The following is a 19,223-nucleotide window of genomic DNA, read 5'->3' as shown; positions in this document are numbered from 1 at the left end:
ACAATTGATTCAGCTTTCCTCTTTCCCCAAACAAGTAGCCTCAGATCATTTTTTTTTTTTTTTTTTTTAGAGAGAGAATTTTTTTTTTTAATATTTATTTTTTTAGTTTTCAGCGGACACAACATCTTTGTTTGTATGTGGTGCTGAGGATCGAACCCGGGCCACACACATGCCAGGCGAGCGCGCTACCGCTTGAGCCACATCCCCAGCCCCAGCCTCAGATCATTTTAAAATCCTCTATCCCTCTTCCTAACCCTTCCCACCTACCATCCCAGTCTCATGGGAAGAATTCTGTAGATCAGTGTTTCTAAGACATTATTCTCAGGACCTAGCCAATACCTCCAGTGTATGTGTGTATATATATATTTAAAAATAATTTTTTTTTGGTTGTAGTTGGACACAGTACCTTTATTTTATTTATTTATTTTTATGTGGTGTTGAGGATTGAACCCAGTGCCTCGCACATGCTAGGTGAGCTCTCTACCACTGAGCCACAATGCCAGCCCAGGTACCTCTAGTATATTTACTTTACCTTCTTAGGACTTCAATAGACAGGCCCCTGAAGTTCTTATTATAAGTCAACTTTTTATCCAGGATGGTATTTACAAAGAATATTATTTTGTGGTTCTTTTCTGTTTCTTTTAATAACTGTGCAGGAGTTCTGTAAGTGCTTACTATTAAAAATTGACTCTGGTGTATTCAGTTTGCATTTCACATCTACTTCTGAAGTTGCCTTTCAAGCTTGAAGTGGGATTTTTTCAGATGTCTTTAAGATATTATTTGGTTTATTTCACTAATGTTCCTTTAAATATATATATATATATATATATATATATATATATATGTGTGTGTGTGTGTGTGTGTGTGTGTGGTAGTATATCACAAAGCTTTAATGTTCACATGGGTAACATGTAAATGTCAAATGGGAAACTAAATGATAGTACATTTTTGTAAGAACAAAACATCTAGATTATATTCTGAGCTATTATTTCTGGGCCAAAATCTCCTAACAATCATTAAAAACTCCTTTTTGGACCTCAGCCTGGGGGTCATTTCCATAAAAATGTAGCATATATCAGGAAAAATATCAGAAAGAACAAAATACAGCTCTATTATTATTCAGAAGTTTAATGTACTTGAATTTGGAATGCCCAATATAAATCAAGTAGGTATATCTTAAATGCAAAAGAAGAATTTTTCCTATAAAAGGAAAGCACTTCAGGGTCTATTATATGCACTGGGGATATAGAAGAGAGTAAAACACACAAAATTAGTTTCTCTTAAAGTTTACTATAGTGGAATGAAGTAGACCCTAGATAAGTAAAATGTTGTATGTCCCATACTGACCAGTGCTTCAGAGGAAAAATAAAGCAAGGTGAAGAGTTAGAAGAGTTTCAGTGGTGGCAGTGGGCAGTGACAGTTGCAGTTGGCTTGAATAAATAGGTAGCAGGCCAAGAAATAACTGGCAAAGTAACACTTAAGCTAAGAGCCAAAGGTGAGGACAGCCTAAGTCATATGGGAATCAGAAGTGTGTTCCTGTCAAAGGGGTGGGATTGTGCATGTTCAGAAACAACAGGCTTATGCTGAAGTAGAGTAAACCAGGGATATGATATGGAAGGTGATAAGGTGGACATGAGAAAAGACTAGCTAGTATTCTATAAAGGACTTTTGCTTTCAGTCTGGTGAGAAGCCATTGAATATTTTTTGATGAGAAGACTGACATTTTTTTCTTTATGTTTAGACAGCACTTTAAACTACCATAATGCAAATAATACATAGAAGGGGCAATTACAATAGTTGAGCAATGAATGAACTTTTTTTTTGTGATGATGTAATAAAAATACAAATGTCTGCTTATTGGGGGGGGGGGAACACAAACATGAAAAGAGTTAATGATCCATGCTCAAAATTTCAAGGCTAGTTTGAATGTGGGCTTGATTGACACTACTAGAATTCCTTGAGTTACTTATTTTGTTTTTAAAGTCAGAAAGAGGCTACTTTAGTACAGCTTAAATACTGTTTTTCAAAGTAGATGATCAATTTAGGAACTTATACTCCTTGTGGTATCCCAGTTGAAAAATAGAAATTGCTTTAAACAGAATTTATATAAATGATGGACTAGGAATGGATTCATACTGAATTATTGGGTATCAGTTATGTTTGAAGTTAATATGCTATCCTACAAAGTCTCATTATTAGCATACTGGTCTGACTCTAAATCATCTCTTGTTTTTGTCATCTCAATTATCAGTTTAATAATCTAAGAGTTGAGATCTGTGATGCTTTTAGTGTGATATTATTATTATTGTTGTTTTCTTTTCTTAGTTCAAAAGAAATAGAGGACTTTCAATCAATTGAGTCATTTGGTAGCCAGCAGATGAATCTCAGTATTGGTGATGACAGCACTGGTAGCTGGTCCAATTTAAGTTTTGAGGATGAACACCAGGATGAAAGCAGCAGTTTTCATCATCTGAGTGAAAGGTAACTAAAATTTTGTGTACATTGTGTAAAATTTTGTGTTATAAAAACTGTAAATTTACACTAAGTATTATTTAAAAACTCTAAATTTGGAAATACACTATTACTTTCAAAATGTGTTTTATTATTTACAACATGTTTATAAAGGTTTCTGATACTTATTAAATACAGTACTTAGCTGAGCTATTGTTCTTTGGATGTGTCAATAATTTCAATAGTTAATTTGAATATAGATATTTGATTTTCTTGCCTTTTAAACTTTTCCTAAACTTTTCAGTAATATATTTTCTTTTTCACTTTAAAAAGGATAGGGTTTTTGTTTCCCCCCCATTAGAGGTTAGGAAAAGGGACAGTTATCTGTAAAAGGCATCAATATGGCTGTAATTTTGTTTATATTAGTTAATATATTTTTGCAGGGAATGGTAAGCTGTTATTGCTATTAGGAATAAAGTCACAAAGCATATGCATACTTGAAAGACTGAAAATACATAAACCCATTATAAAAATGTTTTTTATATCTTGACATTTGCTTCATATATAACTTTTCTTAGTTGACATTGTTCTTAATAGTCTTTGAAAGATTTTATTAATTATGGTAATTGTTTCTTATATTCTTACCTCTATCTAAAAATATCCTGACCTATAAATTCCCATAAAATTTCTATCCACATTAGCTGATAATTAGCAATAATAAATATTGTGCAATGCTGAATCTGGGAAGTGGGAGGAGTTCTCAACATTCTTACACTATGTGGGAAGGACCCTGAAAGGCTTCTTTGGAATTGACTTACTAGGAAGGTGGAAGGAAGAACCAGAGAAGGATCAGAGAAGGGATCAGGTAGCATAAGAAGAGTCAATGGCCTTTCACCTGTTAAGACACTGCATCTCAAGAGTATTTTGTTAGCTACTTGCATTAGCCACTATTAACATTTTTTAAAAGTATATAATTTGTCATAGTTTCTTAAAAGAAATAATTATATTTCTTAAAATCCAGATCCAAAAAGATAGTCTTTAAAACTGGCAGAAGCAGATGGAGCAATGTTATAAATCATAATTTGCCCTTTTCCATAACTTTATCTAGAATAGAATATTAACATTTAATTTTTTTCTCTTATCTTTGAGAAACACAAGCTTCTAGGATTACCATGTGGGTTGACATGGTTGCTTAGGAAATTCTGGTGTTAAAATAGGAGAGCTATTATGAATTGTGCTACTGTAAACACTGATGTGGCTGTGTCACTATAGTATGCTGATTTTAAACCCTTTGAATATATACTGAGGAGTAGGATAGCTGGATCAAATGATGGTTTTATTTCTAGTATTTTGAGGAATCTTCCTGCTGCTTTCCAGAGTGTGTGTACCAATTTTCAGTCCCACCAGCAATGCATGAGTTTACACTTTTCTCCACATCCTTGCCAACATTTATTGTTACTTTTATTCTTAGTAGTTGCCATTTTGACTGGAGTGAGATGAAGTCTCAGTGTAGTTTTAATTAGCATTTTTCTTAATTGCTAGAGATGTTAAACATTTTTTCATATATTTGTTGACCATTTGTATTTCTTTTGAGAAATATCTGTTTAGTTCCTTAGCCCATTTATTGATTGGGTTATTTGTTTTTTGGTATTAAGTTTTTTGAGTCCTTTATATTCTGGATATTAATGCATTATCTGAGGAGCAAGTAGCAAAGATTTTCTCCCATTTTGTAGGCTCTCTCTTCACACACTTGATTGTTTTCCTTTGCTGTGAAGAAGCTCTTTAATTTGATGCCATCCCACTTATTGATTTTACTTCTTACACTTTAAGAGTCTTGTTAAGGAAGTCACTTCCTGAGCTGACATGTTGGAATATTGGACCTACATTTTCCTGTAGTAAGTGTGGGGTTTCATTGGAATTCCTAGGTCTTTGATCCACATAGAGTTGAGTTTTGTGCAGGGTGAGAGATAGGGGTTAAATTTCATTCTGCTACATATGGATTTCCAGTTTTCCCAGTACCATTTGCTAAAAAGGCTATCTCTTTTCTAACATACATTTTTTGCACCTTTGTCTAGTATGAGGTAACTTTATTTATGTGAGTTTGTCTCTGTATCTTCTTTTCTATTCCATTGATCTTCATGCCTGTTTTGGTGTCAGTACTGTGTTGTTTTTGTTCCTATACCTCTGTAGTATCATTTGACGTCCCATAATATAATGTCTCCTGCTTCAGTATTCTTGCTAAGGATTGCTTTGGCTATTCTGGGTCTCTTATAATTTTCCAAATGAATTTCAAGCGTTTTCTATTTCTGTGAAGAATGTTATTGGAATTTTGATGGGAATTACATTGAATCTGTGTAGTGCTTTTGGTAGTATGGCAGTTTTGACAATATTACTTTGGCCTATCCAAGAACATGGGAATTCTTTCCATCTTCTAAGGTCTTTTTCAGTTTTTTTTTTAGAGTTCTGTAGTTTTCATTGGAGAGGTTCTTCACCTATTTTGTTAGATCAATTCCCAAGGGGTTTTTCCTTTTTTTTTTTTTTTTGAGGCTATTGTGAATAGGATAGTTTTCCTAATTTTTTAAAGCAGATTCATCATTGGAGTAGGCACATGATTGATTTTTGTGTGTTAATTTTGAATCCTGCTACTTTGTTGAATTCGTTTATGAGCTCTAGAACTCTTCTGGTGGAGAAGTTTGGGTCTTCTAAATATAGGATCATATCATTGGCAGATAAAGATAATTTTAGAAGCAGAGTTAGCTAAGTTATGGAGACAACTTAGGGGCCCTTCAACAGATGAATGGATAAAGAAAATGTGTTATATATACACAATGGAGTATTACTTGGTCATAAAGAAGAATGACTTTATGGCATTTGCTGGTAAATGGATGAAACTGGAGAGTATCCTGCTAAGTGAAATAAGATAGTCTCTCAACGTCAAAGATAGATTGTTTTCTACTATATGTGGAAGTTAATCCACAAAGGTCAGGGGGATTAAAAAAAAAATCAGTGGAGTAGACAAAGGGGAATGGGGGGAAGGGAGGAAAGAGAAGAGATGGAATAAGGAGAGATAGTTAAATGTATATGACCTAACATTCTTATGTACATATATGAATAGTCCACAGTGAATCTCACTAGCATGTACATAAACAAAATACTAATTAAAAACAAAACAAAACAACTATAAGTAAATAACAGAAAGATCTGTAGAGTAAAGGTAAGGGAACAGGGGATGGGAGGAAGGGAGGGGAAGTACTAGGGACTGAATTAGAACAAATTATATTCCATGCTTTTATAATTATTTGATATTACATAATTATAATTCAAATGAGTTCTATTGTTATTGAACTACAAGAACCAATTTTAAAAACCTAAAAAAATAAAAAATAGAACTATTGGTGGAGGCTAGTAGCCTTAAGAGGATTTATACCTAGTAGAACAACTCTGTGCAAAGAAGTTAACTATGTAATTTAATGAGAAGAGAGAGTATTCTACCAGTTTTATCCTTTTTTTTTATCCTCTTTAGCATTAGTTCGTCAATCCTGTAGAATATTCATTTGTGGATGGCTCATAAACGAGGATGAAAAGATAATTCCACTAATGAAATTAAGACTGAGTCAGGCTGATGTTAAAATAATTATACTTAACAAGAGTAAATACATTTAGGTTCCAAAATTAATTATTTGAACTCATATAGGGAGTAAGTCTGGCTTTATAGTATTTTGTCAAAAAAAGGGCTATGTTTCAATTGACCACATTATTAAAACTAATAACATTATTATTAAAACTAATAATTATTAAAACTAATAATGATTTTATTTGGTATTAAGATGTGGGCAGAAAGAAAAAGATTGTGGGGCTCATCCTGGGTTGGTGGTGTGCTTGCTGGACATAATTTCCAGGGCCTCACCTTCAGAAATTGATTTATTAAGTCAGTAGAGAGCCCTGAAAATCTACTTGCTTGATAAGTCTCTTAGATGATTTCATTGGAATCTAAAGATAGATTGCTTTACATTTTGTATCTTTTGGTGGCATTTGCTCTATGTGCTGTTCCTTTATATACAGAGATCAAGATGGGAGATAAACACCTTGCACTTTAACTCTAGGTAGAAAATAAATGTCAACAAATTAAAAAAACAGTAATTTCAGGTTTGCATATGTGTTTAGGAGGATTGTATTATTATTTAGTAAGAGAACTGGTCTGTAATTTCAAATATTTCAAGTGGTTTGTGATTGTTACAAGTTATGTGTTACACTAGTTAAGAGATGGGGCTGAACTTGCAGAATTCTTGAAATATTTTGTGTGAGATGTGATAGAATTAATAGTAGTCTTCCTATGACTGAAAGCCACAATTAAGAGTTTTGTACTTGACTACCATTGGTTTGAGAGTGTAAGTATGCCGGTTCTAGAAAAAGGAAATATGAAAAGGCAGAAAAGGAAATGATGGAAGTGATAAATTATTTCAAGAATGAAATAGTTTATTATGTGAAGATTTTTTTTTTCCCAGTGTTGGGATGGAGGGTGATCATATCTTCCAGCTTACTCAGGCCAGTTCTGGTTTATTTCTCCTGTTTTGGTATAATTTTTAATGGTATCTTCTTACATTTTCAAGTACCCTAGTTAGATGAAAAATTATATTGTCATCGTAGTTAGAAGTAGTCTTTTATAAATAACTGATCTTAAGGCAGACCCATTTTGAGGAGCAAAAGGGTGGAGGAGATGAGGTGACAGATTTTGAAGTTTAAGTCTTTACATTATTTAGTTGTTACTTGTTTTCATGTTCATCTAATGCTTATGGTGGTAGATTTTTATTTTAATTAAATGGAGAAAGCATTATTGTTATTAGGCTATGAATAAGAATTTTAATTTAGTAACTTGTTTTTGTTTAATAATACTATTGATAGATGTAAGTACAATTTTTGAGGTCATTAATTTTCTCTTTCTCTGGCATACAGCTGTTTGTCCATTCTATATTTCTATATTTTCTCATTTTTAGTTTGTCTGACAACAGACTGCATGGATAAGACTCTTGGTTGTTTTAATGGTTTTATAATAGAGCTATATTTGTTTGAACGTATGTTAAAATACTGCTCAGTTTTAACTTTTGTTCTGTAATATATTATGGTTTGTGACAATTTGATGCTATTAGTGTGAATATAGATAGGTAAATTATTTGAGATTGATTGGAAACTGTTAGAACTTTAAGTAATCATCCTTTTTTGGTAACCTTGTCAATATTTACTGATGCACATGTAATGATTTAATGTTAATTTCTTTAGAAGCAAAATTTCATTTTTGTATTAATATTTATTTTTATAATTGCCTAGCCTAATATCAGGAGATATAGCCGCTTATCACTGCAAACTAATGTGCTTACTAATTATTTTAATAATTAGGAATGATTAGAATTTTTTAAAAATTGCATGCTGAAGGTTTTAATCTGAAAAGTTGAATTTAATTTTGTTTCTGAACATTATTGCTTTTTTTAAAAAAATTGCTTTGCTGCAGTTATAGAATATAGTTGCTTTCTTCTTCTTTTGGTTAGGTAGTGTAAGAATTTATCTGAATGTGGTATCAGTGACTGGTGAATCAGACAAGTGTGATTAAGCCTTGATTATTCTAGCTTTATTCTGAAGAAAATGTATGTTATTTGCCACCTACTGAATTACACATAATGTAAAAAATAAAGGTAATTGACATAATAAGAATATTTTAAAACTAGAAAACAACATCTGTTTGAGACTATGTTTTGGTTTATTCATTCTGTCTCCTCCATATTCTTCACCCAAACCTGTAGTAAGCCAGTAGTTTAACTCTATTTAAAAAATTGAAAGAATCTTAAATCTTGTTTGTTTTCTTTTTAAACTATGCAAACTGAAAAGTATTACCTTTTTACAAATTATATCCTAAGATTAGCCATAAAAATTAATTTCATCATCCATTTATTTCCTGTCTTGAAAATCATTCTATTGTCTTTGTTTGCAAAATAATTGTAAGCTTAGAATAATTTACATGATGTATGGAGGAAAAAGAAAAAAACTTTTGAGTCTCTGATCCTGTCAGGTACTCTTTAGAGTAGCAGTGATGACCTCTTGTCCGCTCAGTGGATGGATGCTACTCTATTGTGGCAGCTTCAGGACATGCACAATTATCAAGGACAGAAGCTGTTCCAAGGAAAGCCAAGGTGGTCTTAACTATTCACTACTAGTTCAGCTCTGTTCTTTTCTTCCTCTGGCAGTAATGGTAACAGCAGTAGCTGGAGCAGTCTTGGTTTAGAAGGAGATTTGTATGAGGACAATTTATCCTTTCCAACATCAGACAGGTTGGTCCAGTCTAGAAACTTAAAAACTGATGAGTCTTTCACCACTAATGCATGATGTCATATTCTTAAAGAGAATGTGGGTTACAGTACCAGTATTTATCAACCTGCTTTTCTCCTGTATTTTGACATGATTCTGCTTGATAAATTTACATCTAATGAAACAATTCAACTATGCTAAGACATGACTGACATCTAATTGCAAAATGTGTGACTGTATGCATGTGTTTCTCTGCTTGCAATTTTTCATTCTACCAATTATTATTTCATTAAAAAGAGCTTGCTTCCTACAGGATTTCTGTTGGCTTTTCTTTTTTCTTTTTTTTTTTTTTTTTGTATGTAGTTTTATTTTATACATAATGAAAGCATAGAAAAATGTTTTTATTGTGTTAAAAATATATGTAAGTGGCACCAGTAGAAGTGCTAATTTTTTATTATTTATGAATTCCATAATATTCAAATGCCATATTATCTAAAATCAAATTAGAATAGTTTAGCTTTAAATTATTTTAAATTCGATTTTATTAAGAAATTACTTGGCTCTAAACATAATGGTAAGTTAGGACTTCTTGGTTATTGATAACTTTTGGCATCATTTGCAGTTCAAATTTTAACATGAAATGATGTGAGAAGCAATGCTTCCTTTTTTTGTCATTTCTCCCCTTTCCAAATTGTCATATGTCCTATTGTAACATTCATTTCTTACATTTCCAAGAAGTAGTTTATTAATTATTAATTAAGCCCCCCCCTTTTTTTTAAATGCTGCTATTTTCTTCAAAAAGTGATGGAGAAGATGAGAAAGATGAAGATCATGAGGACAATGTAGAAGGTAACTGACAGTTTGTTTTTTCAAAGAGTTTGCTTGTTTTTTGTATAAGATTTCCTGGAGGAGTTTTTTACAGTTTGTATTTGTGCATCTTCATCAGATACTTTGTCTGGATCTATTTATTTATTTATTTGTTTGTTTATTTATTTATTTATTTTTTTGTGGTGCTGGGGATTGAACCTGTGAGGCAAGCACTCTACCTACTGAGTTATGTCCCCAGCCCCTGGTATAGGTCCTTTTGAGCAGTTTGTATTGTTTGTTGCTACTAGTAAAGTACTCATTGGTGTAAAGACTGGACTATTTTTAAAGAATTTTTCAATTATTTGAGAAGAAATATATGATAATCTCTCCACATTGTTGTCATTTTCAAAATATAAAGATCTAAAATCCTTACTCATGTTATAATTTGGTATAATTATGGCATATTACTCTCATAGTATTTTCCTTCCAAACTGGTAATTTTTAGAACTAATGTTTCATGCCAGACTGGCATGAATAAGTAAAAGTGAAAAGATACTTCTAAGTGCCTCTGTAATTATTTATTCCTTAATTCCAGTTCTATACTCATGTATATGTATATGAGAGGAAAATATTAAAGCCTTCCTTAATGAATATAGTTCCACATATCTCAATACTAGATGTCATTGGCTTGTAATCCTTAATTCATATATTAGAATGCCTTCTGAATCTAGAAAATTTTCACATTGAATTGGAGTTTATGTTGTATTCAGATAATTGTTTAATTTTCCCCCTCTTATTTTTCCTGAAAAATGAAAATACTAATAACATCTTCTATAGAGTATCACATATAAATAAAATATATTTATGCTGTTTTGAACCAGTGGATTTTTGTTCTTTCTTTAGAAGTAGGCAAACTGAGAAAATGCTGAAAAGAATTTCTTGAAATGTACTTTATAAAACTGTTGAGTTTCCAATCAGTTTTATATTCAAGTGTCTTTGTTTGGGAAAGTTACATCCCATTTTTTAACCTAAAATCATCATATTTAAGATTATTATTAATTTTATTGTCTTTTGTGTATTAGACATTCTTCCTATAGGAAGTCTAGAAAGTTTTTCTCATCAAATATAAAGTCAGCATAGAACAGTATTTTTAGAATTAGCAATAGGCTAGGTAATGCTTGCTTTATTTTTATTTACTAAAAATGTATTGGGTTTGTCTATAAAAGTTGTGTACTTTTTCCCAAGTAACACCTGTGAGCAGAATTATTCCAAAGGCTATATATACATGGTATAAATGCATGTGGTAAGTATTTCTCCATGAACTAGTATTGCATAACTAACTTTACTGAAGAATTATTAGGCAGAAAGAGATAGAAGTTTATATAAATATGAATTTCATTTTAAAAATTTTCTTTTGACACCACCCAGGCTGTTCTGGATTTCTTTTGTGAGTAGGTAGAAATAAGGTTAATTATATACAAGTTAGTCATTACTCAGCTTTTAAGATTATCATAGGTATTTCTCATTACATAGAAAGTTATAGCTAACTTTTTCAAATTTGTTAAAGGACATATTTCTCTGGATTTACAGAAAGATTAAAAATTTTGGAAATCCTAAGGCAACAAACCTTTTTTATATAGTTGCATGGTATCATCGGCTCCTTTCCTTTTCACTAGTGGTAAGTGACCGCTCTAAAGAAAGAGCCATTGAGGTTTCCTGTCAGGTCAGGCAACCCTGAACTGGGAAACACTAATAGTACAGAGAATTTGGTGATCTAGCTTCCAACTCCTGACCTTTGCAGGATTTACAAATTGACTCACAGACCATGTCTTGTACTATGTACAACTACTTTTGAATGAGAATTATTAAAGAGAAGGGAGGGAAGAGATAATAAATTTATTTCTAGAGAATAATATGAACCAAAGTTTTAAAATTAAAAATTAGAGGCCAGCATCAATCCTAAAAATGATTTAGTAGTGATCTACAATGGCTTGCAGACTGTAACAGAAAACCAGGAATATCCACCAACAGCCTTTCCATTATTGGTAACATATTAACACAAAATCTACCAGTGTGCCCCAGGAGCTCACCTCTTGTGGAGTCAGGAGTCTAGGTCTCAGCAGTCCTTATTTAATCATCCTTAAGCAGGAGTGATAAATACATGATCTTGGTGCACAAGTCATTATTTTTGTAGTCAGTAAGGAAACATCCTTCTTTGTGTTAAAAGCCTAATTGTCATTAAACAAGAAAATAAACTTGAGAGCAGCACCTTTTTTTATATTAGGCTGTACCAGAAATTTAATGGTCTGGCTTTTGGGATTTAAGTGGTTACATATGACATCTCCCACCCACTTCACAAACACTATTTTGCCTAAAGAATGAAGTGATTGAGTGTGGAACCACATTGCCAGTGTTCATATCCTGGCTTAGTCATTTTACATTGTAAGAGTCTGGGTCTCTTTTGGCCTGAAAACTTACTTTTACCTGTAAAATAAAGGTGATGATACTTCATAGGGTGTTTGTGAGGATTAAAGGAGTTTATATATAAAAAAATTTAGAATAGTACTTAGGATATATATGTTATACCATGGTTTGCTGCTTTTCTTTCAGATTGTTTCTGTTTCATGTTTATTTTGATTGCAATGATAGCTTTATTTTCTCTCCTTTTACCTGTGAGTCATAATTTGACATAAATTATGACATATATAGTATTTGAATTCAGTACCTTACAATAGTATTTCACATTTGTGCTGTCACTAAAAGATCAAAGTTATTCCTTTGTTTTAGCATCATTTTTCCCTTTCAGAGAAATATTTTGTTGATAGTATGGTACGGTTAAGAAAATCATTCATTGAAATATATTTGTATATACTTGGAAACCAAAGTATTATGAGTTGAATTGATGAATTTCACTTCATATTGTTTAAATGTATTAGGTTTGGAGCAAGATGGAAAGATTCTGCTAATTACAAACATTGACATGGAACCGTGCACAGTGGACCCCCAGTTGAGAATTATTCTTCAGTGGCTTGTTGCTTCTGAGGCTGAAGTTGCGGAGCTTTATTATCATGATTCTTCAAAGAAGGAGTTTGTATTAGTAAGTACTTACCTTATGAAGTGGTTGTGAGGATACATTTGACAGTATATAATGTTCTTGTCATCTTGTTAGTGTAGTAAGATGCCTGTTGGCAAAGTGATTATATGCTTAGGCTGTGGAGTAGGCAGTTTGGGTTCAGGTGTCAGTTCTGCTACTTTCCAGCAATATAACCGTTTACTTAGTTGCACTATGGAAATTTAAGTATGGAATCTACCTTACAGGGTTTGCAAAATTTTAATATAATAACTGTAAAAATCAAAACGCTTAGCTTCATGCTGGTCATGCTCTAAGTTCTCCAACTAACATGCCATTAATAGGCATTTTATGGGTTCCTATGAAAGATTGAGTTATTCTTTATATTTATTTGATTCATAATTATTTTTAATAATTAATAAGATTCTTTCTCTGATAATCTAGTTTCCAGAGTATTCATTTTCAAAAGCCAATAAAAGTTTAAACAAGATATTTTTATTGAGTGTTTAGTATGTGCTAAGCACTTGTTCATTAAGATTTTCAGTTTACAGTCTTAAGGACTTTTTTCCCTCCATAATTGTCTTTATTGAAAACTTTGGTTTAATTGTATAGGGTGTTAAATTGTCTAGTGAATAACCAAGTTAGGTGGATCAATAATAACAAAACCGGAATACTCCAGTTACTCTTATTTTCTGATTCAGAATTTAGGAAGATATTGTTGAGAAAGAAGTATTTGAGAAGACATTATATACGTACTTTTTTATGTGTGTGTTTTGTCATTATTTTTACTTACATTAGACTTTTTCAGTGTAGGTTTCTGTTTGGAGTAGAAAGAGAAAATAGGATAGAAAGGAGTGCTCAGGAGATGAATTATCAAGGGAAAAGTATGGGTAGGAGAATTGTTAGAACTGAGCAGGTAGGCATACATTTTTTAAGAAGCTGAAGCAGTTAAGAGGCAAGTACAGAATATCTTTGATGATAATGAGGATAATAGAAATACTTTATTTTGTGTCTTTATGCATGATATACTAGTAATTCTGATATTTACACTGTTAAGTAGAACAAACAAACATTATTACCATAAGCATAAATAGAAAATGAGAGATAATCATATAGAAATAAAAAATATAAAAGTCTACTTACATAAGTGAAAAAAATAAAATAGATCAATATTAAAAACTTTTTTGTGCTTAAAAGGACACTTATCAACAAAGTGAAAGACAACTCAGAATGGAAAAAAATTTGCAAATTGTATGTCTGATAACAGTCTTTACCTACATATATACAGAATTCTTATAACTTATTAAAAAAGGCAGATAATCCAATTAAAAAAATGGGTATAGAGAATCTGAATTATAGTGGCCAAGTATGTGAAAAGATGGTCAGCTTCATTAGCTGTTAGGTAAATAAACACAGATCAAAACCACTGTAAGCTTCCCACCCTGTAGGAGGAATATAATCAGAAAGGTAATAACAAGAATTGGCAAGGATGCAGAGAAATTAGATCCTTCATATATTGATGTGAGAATCTAAAATGATGCAATTGCTTTGGAAAACATCCTGACAGTTCCTCAGAAAATTGAATACAGTTATTATCATGTTACCCAGCAATTTCTACTACTAGGTGTATGTGCAAGAAAAATGAAAGCATATATCCACACAAAAACTTGTGCACAAATGTCCTTAGCAACATAGGTAAAAGGTAGGCATGTCCTAAGTATCCATCAACTGTTGAATTGATAAGTGTGGTATATTCACGCATTGGAGCATTATTTGTCAATAAAAAGTAATGAAATAGTGAAACATGCTGCACAGTGGTAGAACCTTAAAATAATTATGCTAAGTGAAAGAAGGTGGTCACAAAAGACCACACATAATTTATGATTCTGTTTATATGAAATACCCAAAGTAGATTAAATCTGCAGAGGCCAAAAATAGATTAGTGGTTGCCTTGGATAGAGGGGGTTGGGAAGAAATGGGGAGTAAATTCTGATAGGTAGGACTTTCCATTTGATATGATGAGGAAAAACGTTCTCATATTGATTGTGTTGATAGTTGCATTCCTCTTGGTGACTATACTAAACATGTATGTGAATTCTGTCTCAATAAAGCTGTTTTTTAAAAAAGAATAAATATGGGACTGGGTTTGTGGTTCAGTGTCAGAACATTTGCCTAGCATGTGTTAGGCACTAGGTTTGAGTCTCAGTATCACATATAGATAAATAAATTTAAAAAAGGTCCACCAACAACTTAAAAATAAAAAAGGATAAGCATATTTACTTACAGAAAATTAAAGTAGCTTTTCAAAATTTAAATTACTGATCTTTCAAAACTTAAGAACTTATAGAGTAAATAGACAAAAAAGTAAATGAAGTCATGTTCTGATTAGCCTCAGTAGAGTTTATTTAAAACTGTATTTATTTATTTTTGTGTTGAGACATTAACATTTCTTAACTTAGAAAACCTTGTTTCCGTTGAGGCTGGAGTGTGTCTTCCAGAATAAAACCACACTATATGTTGTGGAAGGAAAATCCACATCCTTTTATTAAGTTTGACATTGTCTTTATTATTTTATGTTCCTAATTAAGGTTGTGGCAGATGTATTTAGTTAGGTGAAGAATTTCCTGTAGAGAGTAAGCCTCTGCACTCCCACACAGACTGTCCCTGGGGTGAGGTTTGTGGAGTTGTGTCTCCAAGCAGTCCTAAAGTCTCATTCTGTGGAAGAGATGTATTTATAAAGGGCAGGAAGGGGTAATGTTTAATTTGGGTAAAGGGGTGGTGCTTTAGAGGATAAGATCTTAGTATAACTGGGAAATAATATTTAGTTGGAAGCAGTAGAATTCTGTTTTATCTAATGATAAAATAAAAACTTTGTTATAAAATTATTTTCTCCTAACTTTTGACATATCTGTCTTTCTTAGCTTTCAAAACGATTACAAGAAAAAGGATGGAAAGTGGGAGACGTCCTGCAGGCTGTGTTTAAATACTACGAAGTGGTGGAAAAGGCTTCCACTGAGGAGAGATGCAAGTCTCTGTTTGATTGGCTCTTGGAAAATGCATAGAACAAATCCCCAAACAGTATATTTTATTATTTGTTTTGGGAGGGGAAGAAACAGATAAACATACTTAGGATAAAATTTGAGTAGTTAATATTAACATTTTAAGTAAATTGGGAGGAAAGTAAATATAGCTTTTAAGTGCTTTCTGTCCTCACAGTGTATATAGTTCATACTTTTGTAATCTCTGTCAAAATATTATCTTCACCTATTCTGTATGGTTGTGTAGTGTGTTAGGACCCTAAGAATGCTATGTGGAGGAAGGTCAACTGGGAGGTTTTCCGGGCATTGTCTAACATAGTGCTGCTTGAAACTACACTGAGGTGGCTGATGGGAGTTTCCATGATAAAGAGTTTTGCTCTTTTGCATACAAATGGTATCTGACTAATGACTATCTGACATCAAAAGTAAAATTGAGCCTTTTTTGATTTCAGTAGATTCATAGACTTTGGTCCTGCTTTTTTAAAAATCAGTTTTATTAACATAGATTAGCTATTAGAAGTTTCTTGATTTCCCCAAATTTTAATTTCTTAGTAAAAAACTTCAGTGTTTTAGGTTTTTGTAAACATCAAAAACTATGGTTTTCCCAGCCTTCCATCAAAGGACATTATCTGCCAGTGCTGCTGATTGTCCTGGCATGAAAGTGAGTATCTGTGTGTGTGTTTAAAGGAGAACTTGAATCTTCCCAGTGGTTTTTTTCTTCTTCTTCTTCTTCTTTTTTATTTTTTATTTTTTTTCTTAGTTAGAAACCCATTATTTAACATTAAAAAGGTGCTTCAAAATAAAATGCTTATGAAGATTGTGCAGTAAAAATTTTTGTCTTTCATTCTATAATTGAGGTTAAGGTTGCAAAACATTCAAATTTTTAAAATTAATGTTAAATATGGAAATACATTCAGAGGAGCCTAATAATGGTTTTCATTGTTGAATTTTTAAAAAAACTCCCTCCTTTTTCAGGAATTATTTTTTTTTCCTAGAAAAATGGGGATTTTCCATCTTCCAATGAAATATGTCTACTGTTTTGTAAAGTTTTGACATGATTTTTCTGGGCTCTCCATTTCCTAATACTTTGTCTTCAAAAACTGCAAGTTGACATGAATAAGAGGACTGAGATTATGTCTTGGTTTTGTATGTGTGTGTTAGTATGTGTAAGTTTTGGGTTCTTCTACTAGTGGATTTTGTAATTGAGGGTGAGTCACTTTCTGTGGGGGCTTTAATTTTGTTCCATTGCATTTTCTTTTGTCCTGAGCACTGACAGTTCTGGAAGCTGTAGAAAACATAGCATCTGCCAGGGAGTAGGAAATCAGGGCACTTACATTAATTCAAATTAAAAATTATGTTAGAGAAATGTGTTTTATAATGAAAGACTCAAATTTGCTTTTTAAGAAAAATGCCAAAAGCTATTTAAATATTTTGAGGTTGTATTGTAAGCTTTGGTTTTTCTCAGTTTAAAATAACAGACACAGGGGAGGCTTTAAACATAATTTTCCTAAAGGTTTTTCAAGTATTTTTAAAGGTGAAAAAGCAGGAAATGTATAACCAGAATTGTTTCTGTCTGAGGCAGCACTGGATTGGGTTTTAAATGTTAGGACCAGGAATGTTTGCTTTTGTTAACTATAAGGTAGATTAGTTAATTATCAAGTTTAGATTGCAGTTTTACAAGTAACTTTCAAATTGATTTAGTAATTTGGATGTATGTATGGGTTTGATTAACAGCAAAACTGAGTTCTGAATTTCTTTTAAAATAACATGATAATATAGTGTAGTTTTATAAAACTCTGTTTGAAAATGCTTATTTCTGTTAATAGAATAATCACTTTGAAGTAAGGTTTCCTCGTATTCTTTTTTTTTTTTTTTTTTTTTTTTGCTGGAGCTGTGCTGGGTTCAGAGTTCCCCTGTTTAACCATTACCTGATGACAGGCCAATCATTAGGTATTAGCATGTGTGGTAATAATAGTGGAACTCCATACTTAAAATCAATTCAGTGCAGGGGGATAGAGAAAATATTAACTATTGAAAGGTGTGAAAAGAGGTGTGGGTTCAGCATACTTATATAGAGAGAAAATGTTTGAGAATAGAGCAGTATCTCTTAATTAAGTACAGTCTAAACTTTCTTTAAAAGCACTTTGTGACTTTCCAGAGACACTCTAGATCTGTTTGGTTGCTCAGTCTTCAGAACAGCTGTGTGAGGATAGCTCTGTCTTATTTTATTACAAATTGGTTTTGACATATTTATATGGTAACATTGTAATATTGCCATTCTGTTCATTTTGGTCCTAATGAAATGTGTCTTTAGAACTGTTAAAATTGTGTTGTGCAATGGGTTGAATTCTTTTGCTTATCCATTTTAAAATTGTCCTGCCAACTGTGGAAAGAAAGTGAATGACACCTTTGACAAGGAGTTTTCAGAATATTATTTCAGATCTTTATTATTTCAGAATATTATTTTGCTTGGCAAAATATGCTTTAGGATGCACTAAAATTTTGTTAGCAATAGCTTAAAAAAAAAAAAAGAATATAAGTCTTTCATGTAGTTCTTTCCCTAAGCCAAGTTTAAATTACATTTACATTTTTGGTATTAGTAATGTTGATACTGAAAATATTTCCTGATTTATTCAAAGGATGATTCATTTATAAATTACATATGAAGATAACTATCTATTGGATGGTTTGATATGATTTAATGGTGTTATAAAACATTTGAGAGTGTTCACTCAGTGATGATATGTGATATCTTTATACTTTGAAACATGTTCTACTTACCTTTCTAGATATTTGATGTAAATTAAACTCAATTCATAATACATTTATTCTGCTTACATATGGGTTTTATGTTGCTGTTAGGAGAATTTAATTCCCTATTAAGTGCACCATGTATAAAGTGAAAGATAGTTTACCCATTTGACATTAGGTGACTTTGATGTTAGGGCATATTTCTTAAATGCCAAGTTTAATCTTCATTCATCATCAGAGTCCAGATTCAAATGTCTGCTTAATTATTTAGATAATATTATTATTCCACTTAATATCATCAGTTTCCCAGCAGTATATCACTTTACATTTTATGTTTTTCAAAAAAACTTTACACAGAATTTTTTTAAATGTGATGCATCCATACTCAGGGTAGGGAAAATACTTTCCTTTAAAAACCCTGTCCACCTGTCATCAGCACAAGAGAATTAGAGCAACAGGAGAAATAGAAAAATTGTACTGCAGAGTGAAATCTATTTTTTCTCATTTTCAGCAAAATCCCTGTGAGCATTTACTCATTTACTGTATTCCTGCTGTGAAGATGCAGATGCAGTGTTAGTCACTCTTGTCACTTTATTTATTTATTTGTTTACCATCCATGTACATTCCTTTCATATGAATAGAGTTGTGATTCTAGAAGTTCTCATTTTGTTTCTGTTGTAATGTTGAATACTATTTAATGCCCAGTTTTAATATTGCTGAATTTGCTAACTTTGGTTAACTGTGCAGTGTTAAAATAATCCACATTCTTGTTTAATTACTAGATATATAGCAAAAGCAGCCTTGAATAA

At 31.9% G+C, this 19,223-nt stretch overlaps 1 protein-coding gene across 9 annotated transcripts in view; it reads left to right on the top strand.

The window, feature by feature from the left end:
- Window positions 1-16,352, top strand: part of AKAP11 (A-kinase anchoring protein 11) — a 45,256-nt gene extending 28,904 nt beyond the window's left edge. For 5 of the 9 annotated variants that reach the window (XM_081291493.1, XM_081291496.1, XM_081291491.1 and 2 more), the window contains 5 exons: window positions 2,326-2,481; window positions 8,685-8,771; window positions 9,551-9,597; window positions 12,492-12,652; window positions 15,547-16,352. In XM_081291493.1, the coding sequence (XP_081147619.1) occupies window positions 2,326-2,481; window positions 8,685-8,771; window positions 9,551-9,597; window positions 12,492-12,652; window positions 15,547-15,687 (592 nt within the window). In that variant the 3' untranslated portion in view covers window positions 15,688-16,352. The remainder of the gene's footprint in view (window positions 1-2,325; window positions 2,482-8,684; window positions 8,772-9,550; window positions 9,598-12,491; window positions 12,653-15,546) is intronic. The other 4 variants (XM_081291497.1, XM_081291495.1, XM_081291498.1 and 1 more) reach the window with 3 other exon arrangements.
- Window positions 16,353-19,223: the final 2,871 nt, after the last annotated feature.

This window comes from Spermophilus citellus, assembly GCF_964194105.1.
Source record: "Spermophilus citellus genome assembly, chromosome: 1".
Taxonomy (NCBI): Eukaryota; Metazoa; Chordata; class Mammalia; order Rodentia; family Sciuridae; genus Spermophilus; species Spermophilus citellus.
This window is presented reverse-complemented; position numbering and strand designations above follow the sequence as displayed.